This window comes from Procambarus clarkii, chromosome 43 (assembly GCF_040958095.1).
Source record: "Procambarus clarkii isolate CNS0578487 chromosome 43, FALCON_Pclarkii_2.0, whole genome shotgun sequence".
Taxonomy (NCBI): Eukaryota; Metazoa; Arthropoda; class Malacostraca; order Decapoda; family Cambaridae; genus Procambarus; species Procambarus clarkii.
The window spans coordinates 25,953,700-25,981,374 of record NC_091192.1 but is presented as its reverse complement, the minus strand read 5'-3'; the positions used below and the strand labels follow the sequence as shown (position 1 = coordinate 25,981,374).

At 44.7% G+C, this 27,675-nt stretch overlaps 1 protein-coding gene across 1 annotated transcript; it reads left to right on the top strand.

The window, feature by feature from the left end:
* The first annotated feature begins 6,845 nt into the window (after positions 1-6,845).
* LOC123755855 (telomerase RNA component interacting RNase) lies at positions 6,846-27,244 on the top strand. Its single transcript, XM_045738755.2, has 3 exons — positions 6,846-7,235; positions 22,511-22,588; positions 25,358-27,244. Exons 1-3 carry the CDS (start codon positions 6,912-6,914, stop codon positions 25,469-25,471), a joined length of 516 nt encoding a protein of 171 aa, XP_045594711.1. The 5' UTR covers positions 6,846-6,911; the 3' UTR covers positions 25,472-27,244.
* The last annotated feature ends 431 nt before the right edge of the window (positions 27,245-27,675 follow it).

Below are 27,675 nucleotides of genomic sequence, written 5' to 3'. Positions count from 1 at the left end.
CCGCCCTGAGTGGATGGTTGGGTGCCCAGGCTGGGGCGATAGGGAGAATGGGGTCTTGGCACCAGTGTGGGAGAATGGGCGATGTAGTAGGACCCCTGTTAAAATGGGGGAGCACTGCTGGGGACTACACACCCTTCCTGCACTGCACCATGCTCGGCCTCCCTGGCTGCCCTGGTAGGTGGTATCCCTTGGTTCCATGTCCCAAACCTTTAAATTAATTGATTGCATGGATGTCGACACGACTTCTCTTACTCGGGGGTGAGTTTTGTTGGGTTCCCAGCCATATTGGTGTGTCTTTAAATGAGCGTGCGGATGCTGCCGCCAAGGAAGCTGTCCGCTCTTGTCCCATCTCTCGTAAAGGTATTCCGTTTTCCGACTTTTACCCGGTTATCCATTCCTCCATCCTTACCCGTTGGCAGGCTTCTTGGTCGTCTGTTACTGGTAACAAACTACGTACTCTTAAATGTTGTTTTTCCTCGTGGCCGTCCTCCTACCACCGTAACCGGCGATGGGAAACGGCTCTGGCGAGGTTGCGTAGTGGCCATACTCGCTTAACCCATGGTCATTTGATGGAGCGCCGCCCTGCTCCTTATTGTCCTAATTGCATTGTCCCTCTTACGGTCGTGCATGTTCTTCTTGAATGTCCTGACTTCCAGGACGAGCGTGTCTTGCTTTCCGACCGCCCCTCGCGGTCACCTGTCCCTCAATAGAATTCTTGGTGACTTGGATACTTTTGATATTGTTCGCTTTATGCGTTTTTGTTCTCTTATAGGCATCCTTGGTGATATTTAGCGCCCTCTGATTATTCCGCACATTTGATGGTGCTACATAGCCTTCCCGGTTTGGTTCCTTCTTTTGATAATTACTTACTTACTCGGGGGTGGGCGACCAGGCCCCTGAGTCGGACTGTCCTGGAAGACTGGGCTCTCCTTCCTCCTGGATGGGTCGAGCCCCAAGCCCTCTGTGGTGACTGCCTCGTCCCCTTACACGGCTCCATCTCTCATTGTGACTACTGCGCCTAATAACCCAGCTCTCTCTAGAGGTTCTCACCGCCGTCCCCGCCACGGCCGCTCTCGTATGCTCTCTTCCCATACTAATTCGTACCATGCCTTGTTTGGTCCTGCTACGTGGACTAAGTACTTTGACCTCCATCCTTTGGATTAGACTCGTGACGATTTTTCCCTTCATAGGCAACTTGTTGATTCAGTAGATGCCTCTGTTACTTTCAACCCCACCCGTCTCGGTACCTGTGTCATTGCTGCCGCTGCTGCTGCTCTTTAGGATGCAGCTACCCGCTTGGCTGCCTTATCCTGCATTGGCGAGACCCCTGTTTGGGGCTCCAAGAACGCTCGTTTAAATGCCAGTGTTGGCACTCTTCTCCTACCGCACCATGTTGCGAGTGGTGTTCGAAATCTAAGGGATTGCCTCGAGGATATCAAGCATATCCTCGAGGCCCAAGGCCATTCTGTCCTTCAGGTGATACGTTTACTCATCCCCCTCGTGGTCGTCGCCGTCTGCCCCTTCGGGTTGTGAAGATTACCTTTGATGGTAGGACCCTTCCGCCCTGTCATTCTTGCTGGTGCCAGATGCTCCGTTCAGGAGTATATTCCATCTCCTAGGCTCTCCTAGACAAGTGCTAGAAGTTTGGGCCTGGTGCCCTCAAATGCTCTTAGAACTGTCTGTGTCCCATGCGTCTGGATGAGGTTCACTCTAAGTTGGAGTGAATTTCTCCCCAGGCCCACTGCCTCAATTGCGGTGAGGCCCACCCCTACCTTCTTCCACGCGCGTGTATACGTTACAAAATTGAGGCAGCCTGTCCTCAACTTGAAGCACCGGGACCGTTTGTCTTTTCCTGAGGCGAGGCGCCAAGTTCATCGTCTCCCATTCACTGGCGTCTCTTATGCTCGCATGTTGCACTCTTCCTCTCCTCGTCCCCACCTTCCTCAGTCTCTCAACCGTTTCCAGGCCTTAGACCCAGACACGCCCACCACCTCCTCCCCTGTTCTTTTACGTTCTGTCCCGAAGGGTCCCCCTTCTGGTTCTGTCTGGGGTTCACCTTCTCTCTACCCAGTCTCTCATGCCTCCTGTGTCTTCTTTCTCCTCTCCCCTGTGATCCTCCTTCCCGTCGTTCTCCTCCGTCTCTTGGCTCTCCACGCCGCCTGTCTGTGTGGGCTGATGTCCATCGCTCGCCCGGAGATGATAATGTTCGCTCTCGTTCTTCTTCTTCTATTGAGACGATCGAGTCTGTTGCCCAGTACATTGCTGCTGGGACACCTGTCTCTTTGAGTCAGAAGTGGAAGCCTGGCTCGTCTCCTTCCTCTTTCCCGGCGGCTAAGAAGGCTTCGCTTTCTTCTTCGCCCGCTATCTCTGGCTCTATCGTTCCATCCCCTCCCGTTTCGGTGGTGGAGCCCCCCTGTTCCCGCTATGGAGGTTTCTTTGGCCCCCGCTTCCGTCTCGGTTGCTACCCTTGCTGAGGTGCCCTCCCCTCTTTCTGCCCCCTCCTCCTGCTGTCCTTGACTGCCCCTCTCGGTTGTCTCCCCCTCCGGACCTTGCTCGTCAACCTCTGGTCTGTCCTCGCTCCCTTCCTACCCAACCACTTGGGCTGGACGGTAGAGCGACGGTCCCGCTTCATGCAGGTCGGCGTTCAATCCCCGACCGTCCAAGTGGTTGGGCACCATTCCTTTCCCCCCGTCCCATCCCAAATCCTAATCCTGATCCCTTCCCAGTGCTATATATAGTCGTAATGGCTTGGCGCTCTCTCCTGATAGTTCCCTTCGCTCCCTTCCCTTCGTCCTTACTCGGTTTAACCATGCCCCCTAACCCTGACTTATCTGTTCCTGATCCCGACCCTGAGCTACTTTAACGTGCTATGTTCCCTTTTCACCTTTGTTCCTTCGTTGTTCTCTGTTGCTATCCTAGTCTCTTTGTGCGTAAACGGTACATGGTTTGTTCCATTTATCTTCCCCCCAAATGTCCCACTTTCTCTTCCTGATCTTAAACACCACCTGGACTCCTTGCCGGAGCCTGTGCTCCTGCTGGGTGATTTCAATTGTCGACACACCCTTTGGGGTGATGTTCTGACAAACACCCGGGGTCGCCTTCTCGAACCGTTCATCCTCTCTTCCCTATCTCTTCTGAATTCTGGTGAGCCCACTTATTTGGACACTCGGACTCGCACTCTTTCATATCTCGATCTTTCTCTTTGCTCGTCGTCTCTTTACTTAGATTTTTCGTGGCGGGTTCTTGATGACCTCCATGGCAGTCAATTCTCATATCAGGAACTGTTGAGGGCCACAGGGCTAGGCATGACAGGGCGGATCTCTTCGAAGCTTTTAAAATACTGAACAATTTGAAGGATGTTCATCCAGGCAATTTCTTCAAAAGGTCAAATGTAACATGATTGTGCCATAGGCACAATCAGAGAACACTGTATAAACATCAGAGGTCCGCGGTTGTTCAACGTCCTCCCAGCAAGTATAAGAAATATTGTCGGAACAACCGTGGACATCTTCAAGAGGAAACTAGATTTATTCCTCCAAGGAGTGCCGGACCAACCAGGCTGTGGTGGGTATGTGGGCCTGCGGGCCGCTCCAAGCAACAGCCTGGTGGACCAAACTCTCACAAGTCAAGCCTGGCCTCGGGCCGGGCTTGGGGAGTAGAAGAACTCCCAGAACCCCATCAACCAGGTATCAACCAGGTAACAAAAATAAGGAAGAACGTCTTCAAGCTCAAGCCACTATGTAGGACTGAGAACAGAAGATGCTTCCTCACTCGGTTATAAATCCATGGAACCGCCTACCCGCCCAACCCCTAAATGCCAAAACTTTGCTGAACTTCAAAATCCATCCAAAAAAAAAAAATCATCAGGACAAATGGGGAGACCTTTGACAAGTCATTGGCTTACTGTCCTCGTCGAGACCACTTTAGTGACCTCGACGAGTAGAGTAAGTTAAGGTTTTTATAACAAATCCCAAGTTACATTACTGTACTTATGTAACACATCGTGGCCTTGTGGTTTAAGGCGTATCCTTTGGAGTACCAAATGTGCAGGTTCGTACCCTAATCATGGTTCCTACTGATTTTCTCATTGATACATCATGTTAATGTAATTTCTTTATGCACAACGTGCACTAAAAGAGGCTAATTGAAAGAACTGAAATCTATGGAACCGCCTACCGGCCAAATGCGTAAATGCCAAAACTTTGCTGAACCTTAAAATCCAGCTTGAAAAAATCATCAGGATAAATGAGGAGGTGGGGGAGGGTATCACGTACGTCTCTTACGGATATTCTCATTATTATTATTGAGGATAATATTATATTATTATATGCCATGGTAGTAGTGTATTCGGTCCCTCCGACCACACGACGAAAATCACAGAAAACGACCCCAACATGGATCAGACAGCCAGACATATCCATTTATAAATATAGATTAGATTTAGATTAGAGATATTTACCTGAATTTACCCGAGGGTCACTAACACCTTATTGGCCTAGACGAGGACAGGAAGCCAGTGTCCTATCCAGATGATTTTTTAAATTTTGTAACGTACGATTATGTTACGTTGTTGGGTAGATTAGGTACACAGTGTTTAGTGGGCTTTCATATTTATTTAGTAGTCTTGGTTACAACAGTTGGTCGTTTGCAGTGTCGTAGGCGTTGAAACGGAACTTGGAGCAGAGCAGAGCAGAGTGAGGCTGGAGTAGCGGAGAAATCTGTGCGGGAGAGCGTGGCGGCTCGATGGGGAATCGTGAGTGTCTAAACTCGATGAGGAACGAGAGCGTTGTAGTTCTATGGTGTTGTAGTCTGCCGTCTGCTCTATGTCGAAGCTGTAGCATCTTGGGGGGTCAGTTGAAACTGTACACGCCAAGTGTACAATTCTTGAGGTTGAAGAGGTGTGGTAGCTCTGAAGAGTCTGTACTGTAGCTAACTGAATCACTGTGGAAATTGTACTGTTGGCTATTGGCATCTCGAATGGTTATATTATTGGACTACACCTCAGCTTCCTGCAGTAGGATAGAAGGATGGAAGATCTGTTACCTGCAATTATGGAAAAGATTATAGCTTTCGTAATTACTGTTAATGTGTTTGTCGTAGGCTAATAAGAGCGTGGAGCGAGTATATTGTTGACATAATATACTCGCTACAATTTCACAGTTACAATTTCCCCCTCAAGGCAGAGGAGGACAGAGGAGGTCTTCTTGAAGCTTGAGGCTTCAAGAAGACCTGGACAAGCTGCAGAAATGGTCGAACAAATGGTTGTTAGAGTTTAACCCAAGCAAATGTAATGTAATGAAGATAGGTGTAGGGAGTAGGAGACCAGATACAAGGTATCATTTGGGAGATGAAATACTTCAAGAGTCAGAGAGAGAGAAAGACCTGGGGGTTGATATCGCCAGACCTGTCCCCTGAAGTTCATATCAAGAGGATAACATCAGCAGCATATGCCAGGTTGGCTAACATAAGAACGGCCTTTAGAAACTTGTGTAAGGAATCTTTCAGAACATTATATACCACATATGTCAGACCAATCCTGGAGTATGCGGCTCCAGTATGGAGTCCATATCTAGTCAAGCATAAGACTAAACTGGAAAAAAAGGTTCAAAGGTTTGCCACCAGACTAGTACCCGAGCTGAGAGGTATGAGCTATGAGGAGAGACTACGGGAATTAAACCTCACGTCACTGGGAGACAGAAGAATTAGAGGGGACATGATCACCACATACAAGATTCTCAGAGGAATTGATAGGATAGATACAGACAGACTTTTTAACAAAGGGGCACAGCACGCACTAGGAGACACAGGTGGAAATTGAGTGCCCAAATGAGCCATAGAGACGTTAGAAAGAATTTTTTCAGTATCAGAGTAGTAGACAAATGGAATGCATTAGGAAGTGATGTGGTGGAGGCTGACTCCATACACAGCTTTAAATGTAGATATGATAGAGCCCAGTAAGCTCAGGAACCTGTACATTAGTTGATTGACCGTTGAGAGGCGGGACCAAAGAACCAGAGCTCAACCCCTTACCTAGTTATGCTTGCTTACGCAAGCATAACTAGGTAAGTACAGTTTTGGCAAAACAAATCAATAAACTAATTAGTCACTCGATCTTACAGTATTGCCTTAAATAATTTTTCAGTGGCTACTACAACCTGTACTAAGGGAGGAAATCCCCTGGAGGTAATGGATTTAAAACCGCTACATAATTATATATCAATAATAGAGTGCGGCCTCACCATAGCCCGTGCTACTTGGAACTTTTTGTTCTAAGTAGCGAATTTAAAATAACAACAAAACATCAATAATAATAATAATGATAATAATAATAATAAAATTATTTTTATTTACAAAAAAGTACAATGGGTTGAAAATATGGAAGTTGAAAACTATTTGAGTGTACCCGAGAACTTGGTTTAAGTGTAGAGTGACACAGGTGCCAGTTTAGCGTGTGATCTACCTGGCCATTTACACTTGAGGTAAGCTAACATAAACCAGAACCTGAGCCGAGGTGCGGGTAGCCTCGCGTCACACCCTAGACTATGGAGACTGCTGCACTCCATCCTACTACCGGCACAAAGTATTATAAATAAATGACCTTTTTCACCTTTATTTTACCATTTACATTTTACATTTACATTAGAAGATAATATATTATTTGTAATTATAAAGAGCATTTATATTAATTAATAATATTATAAAATGTAATATCATGGAGGAAATAAAATAAGAATCAACTGGCGGATGTTCGCAATAAAAACTGCAAACTAGACAAGAATATCTCTGATATTGGAGTTGTATGTGTAAGAAGGGTGTTATAGTGTAGTAAAGTGGTGAGGGTGGCGAGGAAGATGTAAGTGTGTCCATATGTGTGGCGGCCTGCGGGAGGAGGAGAGGCAGGAGATGTAAACATGGCGGACGGTCACCACCACTACTCCAGCTCTGATAGCAGGGAGGACGACTCTAATAGCCAGGATGCCACCAAACACCAGTCACCTAACATCTTCAGGAACGATGGCTCCTTCATGGAAATGTTCAAGAAGCTACAGGAAGATCAGAAGAAAAAGGAGGAGGAGTCGAAGTGTGGTAGTGGATCAGGGGCGACCACCACTACCACCACCGCAACCACCACTACCACCACAACTACCACTACTACTAGCAGTGATGAGGACAGAGGGACCACCACCGTCCACTCGTCTGGGAAGGAGCAGCAAAAGAAGACGTCGCTAAGTTTTGTAAGACCAGGCTACCATAGCATTCATTATGCTTTTGTCAACCACATCTTGCTGTAGTAGTAACTCTTAATCAGGCTTGGCTTCCATGGCTGATCAATCTGTCATCTTTCTCTCTCCTCTTTATCCTCTTCTCTCTCTCTCTTCCAGGTTTAATTTGATTTAAATTTTCAGATCGCTTAATTTTTGGATCCGGTGCGTCTGGCCGATGCCGTTGAATTTTCTTTTTCAGGAAAACAAAGCTGTATCGGGTATTGCACGTGGAAAGTTTTAATTTCGCAAAAATAGATTTTGTAGATTTCTATCATACTTTTAGCGTTAAAAGTATGATAGGCGTGATGATTGATTGTTCTGCACTATGGGGTCATTTTTAGTACTCCTTCAGTTCTCTTCAGAACCCATCTTGGTAACGTTTTGTTTTTCTTAGGGCAAAGTATTATCAAAATGTAGAACTGATGAGAGCTTGCAAAAATGTAAAAGAAAAAAATAGCGTCAATTACCAGTTGGTACGTATTTCCCAAGTTCAGTGTTTTCTGAATATGGCTCGTCCGTCATGTTAGTATTAATGAGGTTAAAACGTATGCTTGGTATTGTCCATTTTTGTTTGTATATATTCCAATTTGCCACTCCGGATCAACCAACCACTGAAGTGTTTAAACCACTCTTATTTAACTTTAGTGTTGTACATCTTTGGCAGTTTAAATATTTGTTCATATTCAAATATTAATATTTATTCACAAATATTAATTTGTGAACACTTTAGTACAATCCTGTATATCGATATTTTTTGAGAAACATGAGAAGCAAACCTTGTTTGGTTTATTGAGTTTTCCTCCTACCCTAACTACTGACTTTCCCCTAGATACAACCCACAACAGTTACCTAATTCACAGGTACAGTACCTATTTTACTGCTAGATAAATAGAGACATTAGGTGTAAGGAAATCTGGCCAAAAGCTTCATCATGTTTGGAGGTAGCATCTGGGACCCTTTGGTTGTGAGACTGTGCTGATCACTGTGTTATTAGTGTTAATTTTTGTTCAACCTAATTTCTGCTTTTTGAGGTCATATGATATGGACTGTGAGAATGTTAAATGGTATATAGAAAAGTGGATTGTGATAATGTATGTGGTGCATTATTTATTGATTATTTAAGTAATGCTACATCCTTACTTTTAATCTTAATTTAAGGAGATTATATTATTTTGAAGAACATAACTACAATGCCATAATGCTTGAATGAAGGTGAAGGAAAGACCCAATATGTGTTAAGTGTATTAAAAAACAAATTTTTGGATGTACCCTACATCTTTTCTCAAGGTGCTGTATACAGCACCTTGAGAGTTAGGGGGGACATGAGTTACAGGGGACATGATCACCACATTCAAGATTCTGAAGGGAATTGATAGGGTAGATAAAGACAGTCTATTTAACACAAGGGGAACACGCACAAGGGGACACAGGTGGAAACTGAGTGCCCAAATGAGCCACAGAGATATTAGAAAGAACTTTTTTAGTGTCAGAGTGGTTGACAAATGGAATGCATTAGGGGGTGATGTGGTGGAGGCTGACTCCATACACAGTTTCAAGTGTAGATATGATAGAGCCCAGTAGGCTCAGGAATCTGTACACCTGTTGATTGACGGTTGAGAGGCGGGACCAAAGACCCAGAGCTCAACCCCCGTAAACACAACTAGGTGAGTACTAGGTGAGTGCAGTCTTGTGAACAGGTGTCTTGGAGTTTGTGTTTATATAATAATTCAATAATAATAATAATAATAATTATTCTGTGTTGGAGAACAGGAAGTCAGAGTGTATTCATATACGTTTGGCTTTTATCGAGATCCCCCCCCCCCCTCCAGGCCGAATTACTGACCCCGCCCGGGATGCAACCCCACAACAAGCTGACTAACTCCTGAGTACCTACTCACTGCTAGGTGAAAGGTGCCCAACCATTTCTGACCCGCCCTGGATTCAAACCCGGAATTCTCGCTTGTGCATCGAGAACAAACCCGACTGTACTACTGGGACCCTCTATATATCTAACATATTTATGTGATTTCCTAGAATCTTGTTCAGAACATTGTATACAGCTTCTAGAGAAAAAAATGTAGGTTATATCTGAAATTTTTGTTTTTAATACACGCATTGGGTCTTTCCTTCACCTTCATTATTATTTTCTTAAAAGCTTTCAATTTGAGATGTTAAGGGGTTGTAGTAGGCATTCATCAGTCTCTTCTTGAGACTATGGAGTTGCATTCTGGTTGTCAATCTCTCCAGGGCACAAAGCCTGGGTAAGTAGATATGGAGGAAAAGCTGTTACCCATGCAGCAGGTCCCCCCCACTCTACGTTGCTGGAATTATCCAATGGAAAGGCAAATGCCAATACACATGGTTTCAGCATCGTCGCAGGAGCTGCCAGAACGAGGTCGAAGTCAAAGACGAACTGCCTTAGCGGCTGCAACTCCTGATTTTTCCTCGAGGTTGTCTCGTGAAACCTTTCCCAAAAGATGGGTATGGCCGCAAGGCAGTGGAGGTTTGAAGTTCGTGTTTTCCTTCCCAGTAGATGGGTTGCCTTCCCAGGCTAACGAGTCCCATCTACCCGGAGCAACTGGTTTTAAGGCGCGGAGGCACACCCTCGCCCCTTCTCCTGTCAGTAAAAACAGTTCCGCCGGACATAAGACTAAGCCCCCGTGCAGGCCAGGAGTTGGACTTGGTTGTCAGAGGCTATTTGAGACGCATGCCATATGGGAGCTTTTTATAGGTAATAGGAGCTCGTCCCCCATTATCACCCCTGGCTATGACAACCCCTTGGAACCAAGGGGTTGGTTCCAAGGGGGAATAAATAATAATATATAAGAGGTTGTATATTATTATTTATCGATTCCTTCAAATTTTGTTGCTCAAAACTATTGCATTCCATAATATATGCTTGGGAAAATCTGAATTTCAAGGGGAACCTCCTATCATTTACTTTTTTCTTCTGTAAATATAGGCTAGATGCACTTCTGTAAATATATGCGAGTCCATTGATACCAAAATTAACGCTGTAGGACAAGTGTGGAGGTGATAACAATCCCAAGAGTAAAAACATTTTGTTGCTGTTGGGTGCTCACGGCGAGTCATCTTCGTAGTTATTTATTTGGTGCTGGTATCCCTATACGTTTCGTGACTTTGTTTACTGATGTTCTTCTAGAGAATTTTACTGCGAACACGATTGGTACCAAAATGAAATACGTAGCTCGAGAACTAAGGTCAGGAGAGTAAAAAGAGTATACACATTTTTGTTTTTACGCTTAAGCGACAAAAACGCCGCGTGCACATACCGCTTTTTTTTTTTACCTTCGCCGGGCATGCGAAAGTGTTAACTATAGGGAGTGCTTTTACTTAGATTTTGTTTAGATTTTGATTAAATAAACCAATTAGTTGTAATTTGCATTTCATTATTTCCATATGTCTCATGTCCTTGTCACGTGGTTTCCACGAGGCTGAGTTTAGTTGGGCCTGCAAGCCTACCAAAGCGTAAGAGTTCAGCTATCCCTTTGTTTGCTATAATTCCCCACACTTAACGTAGATTCTTCCCTCCTATTCCAAATAACTGGGGATCAAGCCCCACAGTTTATTGAGTGCTTAATCTGTCCAGACCCCGGTTATTGCGCTTCGTGTTAATGGTCTGGTGGTGGCAGCAGAAGATGCTAGAGTTTACTGGGAGTCTAGTACCACGTCGTGAGGCTGTAGAATCTTAGTCAGTCAAAACGGCTAAGACCAAGTGGCGTGGGATTCGGCTTAGAGTAGCTCTGGGGTCCCTCGGTAGAAGAGAAGAAAATAGAATACGGACAGGGGTTTGGGGGTTTGAAGAGTAGAGTAGAGAGAGAATAGCCCCCCCCCCCCAAGGGGAGGGGGGATATGTTACAAGGGGAGGTGTGTTACAAGGGGAGGGCAGGTGAAAGTGGGCGGGTGGGTTGGTGGCTAACTGGTGGGTGAGCAGGTGAGGGCAGATCACCGTATTACTGGTGTGTGGGGCTGTGATCACTGTATTACTGGTGTGTGGGGCTTTGATCACTGTATTACTGGTGTGTGGGGCTGTGATCACTGTATTACTGGTGTGTGGGGCTGTGATCACTGTATTACTGGTGTGTGGGGCTGTGATCACTGTATTACTGGTGTGTGGGGCTGTGATCAGTGTATTACTGGTGTGTGGGGCTGTGATCACTGTATTATTGGTGTGTGGGGCTGTGATCATCGTATTACTGGTATGTGGGGCTGTGATCACTGTATTACCGGTGTGTGGGGCTGTGATCACTGTATTACTGGTGTGTGGGGCTGTGATCACCATTTTACTGGTGTGTGGGGCTGTGATCCCTGTATTACTGGTGTGTGGGGCTGTGATCACCATTTTACTGGTGTGTGGGGCTGTGATCCCTGTATTACTGGTGTGTGGGGCTGTGATCACTGTATTACTGGTGTGTGGGGCTGTGATCCCTGTATTACTGGTGTGTGGGGCTGTGATCACTGTATTACTGGTGTGGGGCTGTGATCACTGTATTACTGGTGTGTGGGGCTGTGATCACTGTATTACTGGTGTGTGGGGCTGTGATCAGTGTATTACTGGTATGTGGGGCTGTGATCACTGTATTACTGGTGTGTGGGGCTGTGATCACTGTATTACTGGTGTGTGGGGCTGTGATCACTGTATTACTGGTGTGTGGGGCTGTGATCACTGTATTACTGGTGTGTGGGGCTGTGATCACTGTATTACTGGTGTGTGGGACTGTGATCACTGTATTACCGGTGTGTGGGGCTGTGATCACTGTATTACCGGTGTGTGGGGCTGTGATCACTGTATTACCAGTGTGTGGAGCTGTGATCACTGTATTACTGGTGTGTGGGGCGGTGATCACCGTATTACTGGTGTGTGGGATTGTGATCACTGTATTATTGGTGTGTGAGGCTGTGATCACTGTATTACTGGTGTGTGGGATTGTGATCACTGTATTACTGGTGTGTGGGATTGTGATCACTGTATTACTGGTGTGTGGGGTTGTGATCACTGTATTACTGGTGTGTGGGGTTGTGATCACTGTATTACTGGTGTGTGGGGCTGTGATCACCGTATTACTGGTGTGTGGGGCTGTGATCACCGTATTACTGGTGTAGGCCTTAATCTTTATTTTCATGTAAAGTATTGTACATAAAAATGTACATTACTGTAATGCACTGTAATGTGCCATTCCTCCATTTTTTTCCCTAGGTTGCCATATTCCTTCCTTATATTGTACTTGAAAGTTTATTTATGTAGTTCTTATTTTCTTTCAATTGTAGTTGTTATTGATGATGGGTTTTTCATTGTGGAAGTCAAGCCAAAATGGAAAAGTCTTGAGTTTTAAATTTAAATGTTTGTAGTAAAGTTATTGTTTGTGTGCTCAAGATTAAGGATTTGATGTTCATAAGTAAATTACTCATAGAAATCTGTTTTTAGAAGTTAGTTCCTGTAGTAGTTTTGGAGTAATGATTCATCAGCTGGTTTTATGAGCTTATTTATGCAGTTTTCTTGATGAAGCTAATTATCTCATCCTTCAAGAATTTTGTGTAAAGTATACTGTATTTTTATTTACACACTAGTACAGCACTGCCAAATATTTCCATATATAATGTAGCTTCAAATGAAGCTTTTTCTGGGGGGAGCCACCTGAAGCTACTACTATATTTGATGCAGCGCCAGACTACAAGGTGCCTTCAGTTGTGGAGTTGTTCTTGGTCTACCAGACACCACGAGCCGGAACCTCAGAGAGGCACAGGGAGCAGTGGCACTTGAGGAAAATTTTATGTAAATTTATTCATGTCTGCCACCACTAAGGTAAGGCACCCAGAAAGTTAGCAAAACAAAACAGACCACCAAGAGGTAAGAAATGAGACAGCAGCCTCGGAATAGCCAAAAGAACTTTCCCAACGATGTAAATTATGACAAAATTTGTGAAACTAGCAAGAGCTACTTTGTCCCACCTATCCCCCTTGTTTTGGGAGAGGAGGGAGGCAGACCAGGTCAACCAGTTCTACCATCAATTCTTATTCTAATATGCATTGTACCTGGATGCCCTCTCATTTCACTCTGGCTCCTGTCTCCATTCTTAGGTTAAGTGGTGTTTTGCCTTTGAGGCTTTTCCTGTACATGGTTGTGCAGTGTGAGCCAGGAATTTAGTGTGCTTGGAGCTATTTGTACTCAGGGTTATCTTCTCTGTGTACTCCTTAATTGTTGCCCCTTGTGCTGTCAGGGTTATATTCCCTGGGGTGTTTGGGATTTCACTCCCTCAGGGGGTCTCCTTGCTTGTGGTGATCCTCACCCTTCAGGTAAGCCAATTGTCTTGGCCTGCCTGTCTATCCTTGGATCGGGGGTGTTTTTGGCTGGTGAAACAGTGCTGGTGGTCGCAGTGGTTCATGTGACCTTGCCAGCGTGCCGCTCTTTTAGCTGTGGTCTGGTTTTAAATCGCGCAAGTGGTCCTTTTTGTTTTGCTGTACTTTCTGGGTGCCATTCCCTTGGTGGTGACAGACATAAAAAAATTTATGTAAATTTATTTGTAAGTGCTCCCTGTGCTTCTCTGAGGAGGCCAGGTTCTGGCTTGTGGTCTCCAGTAGGTCAACAAGAACTCCACGACTGATGGCACCTTGTAGTCTGGCACTATATCAAATATAGTAGCTTCAAGGAGCCACTACAGTTTGCCCATAAATTGGCGTTTGATCACATTCAATGCTGGTTTTCTGTGGGGAGCCCCTACGGCTCCCTGGAGCTATTGGGCTAATGTGTGATATATTAGACTGGGGTGTTAGTCTATGGAGTTCAGCCTACCGGAAACCATGAGCCAGAACGAAGCCCCCTCAGAAAGGTTCAGGGAGCAATGGCCCTGGAAAACCCTCCCTGTGGTTGGAAGTTTTCCTTATCTGCCATTGACCGGGGTTAGGCACCAAGAAAGGTAGGTATAATAAAACAAACCCCACATAGTAAGAAAATTACAACAAAAACCAAGAAGAGAGGCAGAACTCCCTCCAATCCCAAGGAAACAAGCAAACGCCTCGCTCCATCGCTGCGCCGTTCATCCATGCAGCCATCCCCTCCCCTTCCCGAGAGGGAGAAGCCCCGGACCTCCCTGCACCGGCTTCCTAACACTCCAATTCGTTCACTAATGAGGTCCGGGTCGGAGGTATTCTCTGGCCTCGATTTCCAAGGCAGCGTTTTGCCTTCATGTTGGCCTCTGCAGTGTTGTATGGTGGCCTGGTGTCCTCGTCAGTGCCAGGCTGCATGTGCATGCACCTAGGCACCCTGTGAGGAGTACACTTGTGTGTTAGGGGTTCCCTTCCCTGGTGTATTCGGGGAAACCATTTCCGCAGAGGTTTTTGCGGCTTGGTATTTACCTCGCCCTTGGGGCCAGCTGGGGTTTTGTGGTTCTTCTTTGGCCTTGGGTAGGGAGTGGTATTGTGCTGATAGGGGCATGAAGGTGTTGTGCAGCCTGCCTACCTATGCGGTGGCCTATTCCTGCTTCCTTTGTTTTTAGTTTTCCGTGCCTGGTGTGGCTATAGTTCCACTTACAATATTTTGGTGGCCCTCTGCTAAGCCCCCATGATTGTACACTTCGCAGGGGTTTCAGTGTTTTGATCTGCCCCCCTTGTTAGCTTTGGGTCTTAACTGGTTAGCAACACCTTGCCTGGGGTTCCTGTAGCAGTCAGCTTATGGGCCCTGGAAAACCCTGTTGGGGCTCGGTGGACCTATGGATGCGTCTTCTGAGTTCCAGCCCGCCTCCTGCAGGTTCGAAGGTTGCTGTGTGCCCTTGTCTCAGGGTGACGGTCACCTCTTTTGCCTCGGTTATGCTGCCTGTTGGGTCAATGACACCTTTGACCCAGAGTCTTGCGAGTCGTGTTCTCTGCTTGTTCTCCAGTATTGTTCTGATGACATTACTGTTAGAGTACAGGCTGCATCCACGTTGCATGCTAGGTTTAGGTTCCTGCAATGCGTTAGGTTGGTTTCCCACCCGGATGCCCTGTGGCTGCCGCGCTTTGGTTATAGGGACGCGAACCTGAGGGCGTTAGTCGCTTCGACTTTGATTCAGTCCACGCTCCCTGGTCCTTTCCCTGTTGTTCACCCTGCACCTCCTTCCCTGCTATCGCCTCCCAAACTTCTGAGTGTTTAGGAGTCGGAGCAGGGTTTACTTGGTAATGAGACTCTGGCAGCTTCGGGGACTGTTCCAGTTTGGGTTGGGGATGGAGGCATTCAAACTGGTTCCTCCTGCCGAGGCTTCTGGGTCCCACCAGCAGGCCACCTTCTTTTCAGCCTTTTCCCTGGACTCTGCCTTTTCTTCAGGGGTAGAGGGTATGGAGGATGGCTCTGCCCCTGGTTCGGACTTAGGGGATCCCGGGGCTAGGGTGGAGTTCGACCTGGGGGCCTTGGGTCCCCTTTCACCCCGCTTGGGTGTTGGTGCCCTCTTCGCAGGGGGGAAGTGGGTTTTCTTACCCCCCCCCCCCCCTTCCCTGTATGAGTATGATTTGGGGTCGGCTCCTCCCCCGGGTTCCGGGCTCCCTTGGGTTCCTCGGCCCTCTCCTTCCGGAGGGTTTCTGCCTCTCGTATCATCTCTATGGAGGTTTGGGAGGCTCTTGCTGCATACCTCCTGAGATCCGGCTTCTGCCTCCATGATGGATCCATCCCTATTTGAGTTTGGTTCTTCCCTGTATTGGGTGCATTTGGAGGTTCCAGAGTCTTCCTGGCTGTCAGATTGCCCATTCTTTTCGTTGGGAGCGTGGCATGGGTTTTGTCGGAGCTGCACGCTTGAGTGGCGAGAAATTTCTACTATTCTGCAGGTTTACCTGGGGGGGGGGGCAAGTTTGCTTGTTCACCCCTGTGCTTTCTTGGGATGTTGGCCTTGTGCAGCTGCACGTGCAGGTTCCCACCCTTTCGGCGTCCTTAGTTGCTGAGGACTTGCGTACCCATGGGCATTTGGCTTTGGTCTTGTGCGTCTTTTCTCCTCTCAAGCTGTCTTGGGCCTGGCTTGAGGAGGCTGTAGAAGTGTTGAATGCCGCGCCTTCGTCTGGTGTGCTGTTCTCTGTGCTCGGGCGTTGATCACACTGTTAAAGCTGTTTGCGCCTATCCTGAAGGAGGTGGTGTCTCTGTTCTTTACTTCCTACTTTGCGTGCCATCAGGCTGTACTCACGCTCTCTTTGGTACCCGTTTGGGCCCTGGCTCTTAGGTTTTCATTGCCATTTTGTCCTTTGCTGTTTGCGGAGTCTGCTGTCAGTTTCTGCAAGGCGGCTTAGTCTAGTTAGTCGTCCTATATTGGACTTGTTTGTTCTCCCGGGTGGCCGTTCTAGGCATTCTCGGAAGGGTCATGCCAGGGCTCGGGGTTCCGCTGGTCGAGTTGGGCCATTGGTGCCAGCTTCTGAGCCGACATTGGCCTTCGGAGCCGGTGTCGTCTGGTCAGCGTGATGATTACTCCTGTTCAGTCGGCTGGTTTCTTGTAACTTCCCTTTCGCGGTTCGTTCCATTGATGGGGCGATGGAGGGAAGGCTCACTCTGTTTGCCCGCACTTGGTCCCACGATTCGTGGGCGCTTTCGGTTGGCTCCTTCCCCTTCGGGGCTGGCGGGGCAGGGGTCTTCTGCACTTCGTTGGGTCATCTCAGAGTGGGTACGCTTGGGTGTGGTCGAAACAACCCCATCCCTCAGGTTGGTTTCCCGCCTGTTTCCAGTGCTGAAATGGGACTGTACGGATCTGAGGTTCATTCTGAACTTGTCCTGTCTGAACCCCTGGATTCCTTGCTCCTCCTTTCGGATGACCACTCTGTCTCAGGTCTGGCTTCTTTTGGAGTTGGGTGCCTGGATGGTGTCCCTGGACCTCAAGGATGCATATTGGCACATCCTTATTCATCCGGAATTCAGGGACTGGCTAGGTTTCAGTGGTGGGGCTTACAGCTTACAGCTTTCGTTGCCTTCCTTTTGGCTTGAATCTGGCACCTCGTGTATTCACACGTCTTGCCCGAGGCGTGGTGATTTGTCTGTGTCTGCTAGGGGTTCGGGTCCTGGCCTACCTCGATGACTGGCTGGTGTGGGTTCCCATTAGTCTGCTTGTCTGCTCACCAGGGATGTGGTTTTTTCCCAGCTTGTTCAGGGTTCCTGGTGAACTGGAGGGAGTCTCATCTAGTTCCGTCCCAGGTTCGGACCTGGCTGGGTCTTGTTTGGGACTCTCGGACCGCTTCCATGTCTCTCCCTCCAGAGGCATTGTTGAGGCTGCGGTCTGCCTTCGGCTGTTTCTGGGGGGGGGGGGATTCCGGGTTACTCGGCAGTTGCTTGAGCAGTTGCGTGTGGGAGTTTGAACTTCACCGTACTGGTCTACCCACTGGGTAGACCAGTACGGTGAAGTAGATCTGGTCTTTACGAACATGAAGACATTATCAGAGACATTACGATATCAGATACCACAAGCTCATTGAAGTGCAAACGACCATCAATACTCAGAATAGACCTAAAATGTTGATAAAGCGAGAGGGGCTATTCAGTAAATTCAATTTTAATAATAAAAGGATAGACTGGGAGATAATAAACAGGGAACTTACAAACATTCCATGGAACACTGTTCTAAGTAATACAAGTCCTACAGAAGGAATAGAAAAACTGACTTTGGAAGCATATCAAGTCTGTCTGAAACATGTTCCTTTGAGGAAAGCCAGAAAGAGATCCAACGTAGAAAGAGAACTGCAGACGACACTATAAACGCAGGAAACAAATAACGGAAATGCTTATGCAGACACGAATTTCCCGTCAAAGAAGGAATAATATAAATAGGGAGATTGAAGAAATCGAGCGAAAATTGAAACACTCATATCAAACTGAAGAAAGGCAGTTAGAACAGAAAGCCATTCAGGAAATGAAGAAAAATCTAAAATACTTCTTCACATATGCGAAATCTAAAGCAAAAACCACTGCCGGTATTGAACCTATTTGTACAAGTGAAGGTTCATACACGGAGGATGACAAAGAAATTAGTGAAATCCTAAAAAAGCAGTATGAGGACATGTTTAGCACTCCAATAAACAACATGAAAGTGGAAGATCCAGACAATTTCTTTATGTGGGATATTCAAACCCCTGTTACGGCCCTCTCGGGTCACAACTGGGTTCGTACTCTGATGTTATTAGAGGAAGTTGTATCCGGCCCCAAGCCAGTAGTGGCTTTCAAGGGATGAGATCCGTGATGCAAGTAAAATAAAAAGGGAAGGGAAAGAAAGGCAAAAACTTAAGATTATAATTACCTTCACCAATAAGTAATATATAAAAGTTACACAGGGGGAGGGGTATTAACACTACACAGGGGAAGTATATACATGGGCGTCTTCTCACAAGAGACGCTGGATCCTCTCGGTGCCAAGTCCTCGGTGCTCTCGTGGTCTCTTGACGAATCCTTCAATCAAGCTGAGTCTACCCCTGACACAGGCCAGCCAAAACACAGTTCCACTGGGGGCACCGCCGTGGAGGCCGTCAACCACAAGTCCAGCAGAACAGCTGGCAGGTTCCGGATCAGCAACGCTGGTCAGGCCACTCCACGAGCGATACTAGGGTAGCGCCCTAGTCAGGAGCCTCGTGTGATACCACAGATCACTCTCCTGTCTACAATACCCCAGTGGTTAATCGTCTCCAGCAGTCGGTCCCGGGTACGACAATCCTTCACTGCCGCTTCACAGGCAGGGTAACACCACAGTGTTCCTCCGGGAGGCGACTCACAGCTGCTGCAGCAAAGCACAAGGTATGGGGACGGCTGCCTTGGGTAGACTGACTCAACTTCCCTTACAGCAGTCCCAGGTCGACTCTGTAAGCAGACACGTCATCAATAACAGGGACACACTAAAGCACCTCACTTACAGGCTCAGACACAAACGCCCGACATATCCACTCCATAGATGGCGTTGTCGTCTGAGCACCACCTCACCAGAGGTCAGCAGCGGCTGTGTTGTGAGCTGAACAGGACTGGAAACTGGCCCTTGTGGCCAGTACACTTTCGCCCTCACCAGGTGTCTTCGTCCATTTGGAGGGGGTTTCGGGAGCTGACCCACAGATGGCGCGGTCGTCACTGCTCCGTGCTCGGACGCTGGATCCGGGTCCGTAACAACCCCTGTAAATATAACTGATATCAACACGAGCGCACTAGACTTTGAAAGAGAAGTTGAAAACATGCACTCGGCTCCAGGTCCAGACTCGTGGAATTCAATATTTGTAAAGAAATGCAAAGTGCCGGTAGCACAGGGCACTCAGTATAGTGTGGAGGAAGAGCTTGGACACAGGGGAGATACCAGATGCACTTAAAATAGCAGACATAGCCCCTCTACACAAGGGAGGGAGCAAAGCATTAGCAAAGAATTATAGACCAGTCGCATTAACATCGCACATAATAAAAGTATTTGAGAGAGTGATTAGGAGTCAGGTCACCAATTTCATGGAGACCAATGACCTTCACAACCCAGGCCAACATGGATTTCGAGCGGGAAGATCGTGCCTCTCACAGCTACTTGAGCACTACGACAAAGTCACTGAGGCATTAGAAGAAAAACAGAATGCTGATGTGATATACACGGACTTCACAAAGGCTTTCGATAAATGTGACCATGGCGTGATAGCACGCAAAATGAAGTGAATGGGAATAACTGGTAAAGTAGGATGCTGGATACTCAGTTTTCTGTCAAACAGGATTCAGCGAGTAACGGTCAACCATATAAAATCTAGTCCAAGCGCAGTTAAAAGCTCTGTACCTCAGGGTACAGTCCTTGCACCGCTGCTTTTCCTTATTCTCATATCAGATATAGACAAAAATAAAAGTCACAGCTTCGTATCATCCTTTGCAGATGACACAAAAATCAGTATGAAAATTACCTCGGCTGAAGACATTGAAAAAACTTCAAGCTGATATCAATAAAGTTTTTGAATGGGCATCAGAAAATAACATGTTTAACAGTGATAAATTCCAGGTACTCAGGTACTGTAAAAATGAGGACCTTAAACATAATACAGGGTATAAAACACAATCAAATGTGCCCATAGTAGGAAAACAGCATGTAAAGGATTTGGGAATAATGATGTCTGACGACCTAACGTTTAGGGAGCAAATATTGTGACGACCAGAAAAATGACAGGATGGATTACGAGAACTTTCAAATCCAGGGATCCCATCACAATGGTTGTACTCTTCAAGTCACTTGTGTTGTCCCGTCTTGAGTACTGCTTAGTACTCACTTCCCCCTTCAGAGCGGGAGAAATTGCTGAAATAGAGGGAATACAGAGAACATGTACGGCACGCATAGACGCGATAAAGCACCTAAATTATTGGGATCGTCTCAAAGCTCTACAAATGTACTCACTAGAAAGAAGACGAGAGAGATATCAAATAATATACACCTGGAAGATACTGGAGGGCCAAGTACCAAATCTACACAGTAAAATAACAACGTACTGGAGTGAACGATATGGAAGAAAATGCAGAATAGAACCAGTGAAGAGCAGGGGTGCCATAGGCACAATCAGAGAACACTGTATAAACATTAGAGGTCCACGGTTGTTCAACACCCGCCCAGCAATCGTAAGAAATATTGCCGGAACAACTGTGGACATCTTCAAGAGGAAACTAGATTTATTCCTCCAAGGAGTGCCGGACCAACCGGGCTGTGGTGGGTATGTGGGCCTGCGAGCCGCTCCAAGCAACAACCTAGTGGACCAAACTCACAAATCAAGCCTGGCCTCGGGCCGGGCTTGGGGAGTAGAAGAACTCCCAGAACCCCATCAACCAACCAGGTTGTGTCGGTTGCTGTATCACCAGCTTCCTCTTCCCGGTTTTGGGGATTCAGTGCCTTGACGCCTGCCCAAGCCCTCGTTCAATGTGTTCATGGACGCATTGTCTCTCAGCTAGGACTTTGTGACCAGTGCTCACCAGGGCCGGCCAGGGGCGTTGGGGTCTGTCCTTCCGTTGGGCTCACAGCATGGTGTGGAAGTTTGCCGCAGTTTGGCTGTCGTTTCTGAGGGTTCGGTACACCGGTACACGGCTGGTTTGGTCTTCTCCGCACTTCATATCTGGTCTTTTTGACGCGGGTTTATCACCATCTGTATGGTGATCTGGTGGCTTCATTGGTGGTGTCCCACCTGTAAACTTTGTCTCAGCAACAGTATGAAGTTTCCTGGCGCTCTTTCTGGCATTTTCTCTCTCTCTCTCTCTCTCTATAGGTTTTGTCTATTTCTGATTGGGTTTTAGAAACTTAGTTATAATTTTCTAACCATGTGGGGTTTTTGTTATGTCTACCTTTCTGGGTGCCTAACCCCAGTCGATGCCAAATAAAGAACCCCCCAACCACAGGGGGGGTTTTCCAGGCCATTTGCTCCCTGAACCTCTCTGAGGGGGCTTGGTTCTGGCTCGTGGTCCCCGGTAGGCTGAACTTAATAGACTAATGCCCTGGTCTAATATAGAACATATTAGCCTGATAGCTCTGGGGAGCCTCCGGGGCTCACCCAGAAAATGGTGTTTCATTACATTCAATGCTGTTTTTTTTTTTTTAACCAGGACACTAAAGCTGTTTGCGCAATCGCGCGCGCACACACCCACACAGTATAGTATTAGCAGTGCATGCCATATATTTTTTTCCACTTGAAAGTCTTGTCTTTCAATTGGCAGGGATCCATCCCTCTAGTTTAGCAGGATAATTTGCAGAGGTATTTAGCTTGGCTTTCAAAACTATTTCTTTATTTAATTTTTTTTTCTAATGTACAACAGGTTGAAACACCCAAAATGATATACAGTACTTCTTTTAAGGCTTCCAAGATATCTTGTTACAAGAAATTGATGGTGGATATGCCCTAAAGTAATTTCATGGAAAGAAATTTAATTCTTAGCTTCTGTTATTACCAGAAAAATTAACTGCTTAGTTGTAGTTTGACTTGATTAAAATCTATAGCCATAATGTACTGTATATATTTGATCAAAAGGATAGCTAAGAATTCAGGATACACACATCAGGAGGGTTGGTGGGCCCCGGAGATGGAGAAGCAGACTTGCTTGTGTTGTGCTGGATGGTTGTATGTAGTGGGACATAAGGCCAGAGTGCAGTCATAGTGCCACGGCCAAATTGGATTCTCCCACAGGGCACTGGTACGGCTAGAGAGAGAGTCAGCAGAACTTGCCGAGGATAAAGTCAAGGTCCCCCTGGACTGGTGAGTCTTATGGGGCAAAGTGGGCCCAGTCTAATGGAGGTGAGCTTGTCTCTTCGCAGGTGGGCAAACGGCGGGGCGGGAGAATCCTGGCCACTGGGATGGTCAAGAAGCAGCGGAAAGAACCAGAGACTGTGAAGGTTAGTCTCGTTTTGCATTCCTCTTTGTAAAGTTCTTTTTATTCATTCGTAGCTGGTTTTCATGTCTAATCATTTTATTTATTTGAGAAATTGTTTTGGGCTTTCTATCACTTTCCAGTGAAAATGTTTACTGTTTATTCTCCAATAAGTTACTCAAATTTCCCAAAACATGATACTACCGAGTCTTGAAAAATAATATAAATGAACATTAACACTAAACCTGCACAAAGAAACTTGACAAAAGTGACAGGGCTGGTCTATTATGGATCATTTGCTAAGTTGATTTCATAATAGTTCAGAATATTATGGTGACGATAGATAATGGTTCAGGGTACACCAATGATAATAGCTTAGGGTAGAACTGGTGACAACAACATGGGGGAGGTTTTCAGTGGTAGCTCTTGGTCCTAACTACCTAGATAGCTCCACCCAGTTGAATTCTACTAGGCCCATGTGAGTCATTGTAAGCCTAATGGGGGACCAGAAGCTGGCCACCTGTAAAGAGGTGCAAGGAGGAGGGGAACTTAGCTAACCTTATAGAGGTCATTTAAATAAATTAAAACCAGTAATGGTCCTTAGAACAGCTCTGTGGAATACCACTTGCTAGCCTCTCATATCGTCTCTGACTAAGACACTTTGTTACCTGTCAAGTACTGCCGTACCCAGTCCAGTGCCTTTCCTACTATCCCCTCTTGGCTCTGTCTTGTTTATTAGTCTTCTGTGAGACTGTATCAAAATCTTTTTTGGCAGCCTAAGAAGATGCAGTCTACCAAATCTTCTCGTTTTATTTTGGTGACCCAACCCCAGTCGATGATTTTTTTTATACTTCTGAAGCCATGTTATGCCTGTTATAAAGTTTACTCCAAATATTCTGCAATCCTTTTCCTGATGACCTGTTCTAGAATCTTGCATGGAATACATATTAATAATGCAAGTTTATGGTTTAGTGCTTCATGACTGTCAACTTTCTTGAATATTGGAACTACATTTGCCTTCCAGATTTCCAGTAGCTCTCCTATCTTTAGTATAATGTTGAACACTGTAGTTATGAGTAACACCAGCTCTGTGCAGCTTTCTTCAGTATCCATGGTGATATCTTGTTTGGTCTGGTCCTACTGCTTTTGTTACATCCAATTCTTCCAGGTATCTTTTTACCTTTTATACATTAACTTAAATTCTGTCTAGTGCTGTTTCTGGTCACCTGGTGTCACCCCAAACAAAAAATATAAATATAAAAACGGAAACCACGTACAAAATGCAGTCTAATCCTAACATAGAATGAAAAAGGAATGTAAAGAATATTAATTCTCCCACCTAATATAATAATTTACACGTGGAAAATATGAGAGGGGCTGGTCCCAATCCTGCACACAGAAATAACACCACATGAAACCAGAAGGCATGGTAGGATGTGCAAAATACCCCTGTTGAAAAGCAGAGGTGCAATAGGTACTCAATAAGAGTACCTATTGTACATCAGAGGCTGAGACTGTTCAACACGCTTCCACTACACATAAGGGGCACAACTGACTGACCCCTCACAGTGTTCAAGAGAGAACTTGATAAACACCTCCAAAGGATATTTGATCAACCAGGCCGTGATTCATACTTAAGGCTGCGAGCAGCCACGTCCAACAGCCTGGTTGACCAGACCAGTAACGAGGTCTGGTCAAGGACCGGGCCGTGGGGACGTCAAGCCTCGAAATCATTGCAAGGTAAGTTAAGGTATTCTCTACTTGGACACCAATCTGGTTTGAAGATCTACACCCTCTTGTTGAGTTCTTCACACTTTATCATTCTCAGAGTGCCCCTCCCTGTTACTGCAGTCTAATCATATGGTCTCGTAACATTGTTTTTCACCTAGAATGGAAAGAGGTGCTTCATTACATTGTGCTGGTTTTTCAAGATTTCTAATAAGCAAATTGGGTTTATTCATGAGAAAAGTTAGAATTCACTTAAAATATTAACCATGTTTATTATCCATCCAAAGCACATGCCTTCATCTATTGATAATTATATATTTTTAGATTATAACCCAGATTAAAGTGATTTAAATACATTAAATAAGCAGATTAAGATAGTGTTCTTATTTCACAGCAGCCTTGGGTGCTATTAGTGTACATTGCAGGCTGGTAGTGTTTTAGGATATCTATACTTGAATAAATTGAGCAGTGTTTCCCCCACTAGCCAATAGGGTCTTAAGTGGATAATCTTGAGGTACAGTAGTCCTAGTGGAACACAACTCCATACACCATCCTGTACCTTACCCACCCACACTCTTACTTTATCCTTCTGCCTTAATTATACACTTTCATTTACAAGGACATTTTTTTTTGGTGCAATAAAGTTGGCTTCTATATTGGATAGAATTTTCTTAAGATTACAGTACCAATACTTCAAATACAGTTTTTTTTTATTTTTTTAATGCAATTATATTCAAGTTCATTTTCATATTTATTACTACTGTAACATTTTTTATGCCTCTTTAAATTAAAGTATTATAGCCATACAAACTTCTTATAAATAATAGTTTGGTCAATAAAATTAAATCAAGATTTCAGCAATTTGCCGTAAGTCAGAACCCCATCATACTTCTGTATTCTGTTTTACATTTACAAAGTGGGACTATGAGAAGCAAATACAACTGTTGCAGGCTTATTGGGAGGATCAATCCCAGTTTTAAGTCCTAATACAAATTGATTAGGTTTAAGAATGAGTTCAAAACCTCAGAAATAACTTGCTTCATTTTATTTTCCCCTTTTGTTTTAGCCGCAGCCGGATGATGGAAAAACCGATGCCTGGTCACAATACATGAGTGAAGTTCGTAAATACAAGGAGCAGTCATGTGAAGAAGAGGGAAAAAGACGACCCTTGGTTAAATGATTTGCCTCGAAGCCTCGTGTTTTTTTATATACTCGTTAAACATTTTTTCTGTGGCATAAAAATCTTGGCCTGTGTTTGATTCCAATATTTCAAATGCTGCATAAAAGTTTTATGGGGAAAATGAAGATCAATGGTGAAATACTTGTTTACATTGGCAATTAAGTTTGGAAGTACCCAGTACAGTAATTTATCGATAAAATGAATAAAGGTAGCAAATGCAGTTACAGTAATTGGAACAAGTTTCAGTTCTCATTCACAGGTTTTAAGGTGGAATCCTAGCCTATAGGCACTTGACTAAGTGATAATTCTACAATACTGCATCAATTTAAAGGCTTCTTTTTAGCCTTGAATAAGTATTAACTGTTCTTGAACTTCGAGATTTATGGATGTGGTGGAGCATCATGCTCGAGTGTTGAAGATACCTACTTGTTAGACAGAAGAAAGCACTGTCAAAATTTCTTGATGTAATAAATTAACATTAATTATAGGCTATTTTTTTTTCAAATATCTATATAACAAAATATTACTTGTAATGTCAGCCATGCATTGAGGTAAGCAGCAGATAACGTTACCTACTCTGTACTGGCTGTGATTAAACAAATATAATTTTTTTAATTAATAGATGTCTGCTGAATTACCAAAATTGTGTTGAATGAAGTAATAATTTGAGTTTGCTAAATTGTAAATGGATGAACGTTTATTATTATTATTCACCAGCTGCTGAATGCCTAGTCCATACAAGGAAATAGTAGAAGCAGCACATTTAAAAATTGTAATTACATTCTTTTAATTTCATGCTGATAATCTATTGCATGATTTAAAACCGGTGTAATGTTCTAAAAGATACTCTACAGGCTTGTATGGAATTTTTAAATGTATCCTTACTTTGTAAATACAATATTGTGAATTGAGATTCTTTGCGAAAGAATTGTGTTAATTGTTTCGGAGTTGCGTGTGACACACTGCTCTCTATGAAACTTGAAATCCTCATTATCTTAAGCATGGCGATCTTGAATTTGTATGTTAATAATTGCAAGACAAGTGAAAATGGGCTATTCTTGTGTGGGGGTAGTTTTAATAGATTTATAGGCAAAGATTTTATCACCAAGAATTAGGTATTTCTACATGAGCAATTGTTAATTTTCATAGAGGATATTGTTTTGGATAGGGCACATGTGATAAAATGCTCGACTTGCTCGGTTGACATCCACTGGTATGTCTACAAATCTGGTGTTACATCACTTGTCAATTTTATGCATTTGTAAAGCCATTTCTTCATATTTAAACAATATCTTGTCCTCTTCCCTAAAAAAGCTTTAAGCTAATTTTTGCTTGAAAGTGACCCTGTAAGGTTATATACAGTACAGTACTATAGTCATTGGCTTCATACATTTCTTATAAAGCATTTGCATTATGATACTGTAATTTCAGAATCTCTTAGATAGAAGCAAAAAAAAAAAATACTTCAAACATCATATTTGACAATTTATTTTGTATATAATGGCTATTGTTACTGAATGATGCTCATTATGTCTGCTCTCATTTTCAAAATATGCATAAAATGTATAAAAAACAAATGCAGACCAAGTTTAAATTAAAAAGACAAGAATATCATTAAATGATATTCTCAACTCTTTAAACCAAGTTACAACACTACCCGGTACGGGTATAACAATGCATATATTACTGATTATGCATTTCCTGTGCACAGAAAACTTACATTGTTAGTAAGATTACTTGGGATAGGCATTAACAATTAAAATTATGTTCAAGTACATTAATTTTTTTCCGTCCTCTGCCATAAGTAATAATCAAAAAGCTTTAAGCCCAAAAGCAAGACTACCAAGTATTACAGAATATTCAAGTTCCTAGATAATATTCAGGATGCCAACAGGAAAAAAAAGGGCACATAAGTGATATCATAGGTATTAGATTCACCAAGGGGGGGGGGGGACAAGGCAAGCTCTCCAATCTTGAAAATCAGGATGGTCTAGGTGCAGGACGAATGCAGTCTTGTATATGCTACAAGGTTTCATTCTCGACTCAATTGGAGATCCTGAGTTTGATTCCTGGGAAGAATAGAAATGGTTGGGCTTTTTCCTATCTTGCCTAATAGCAAATACCCAGGGGTTATATAGGGGCAGCATCATGGGAAAGGTCAGTAGTTTGGCTGGGAGAGACAGACCCTTGATAAAACCAAAATA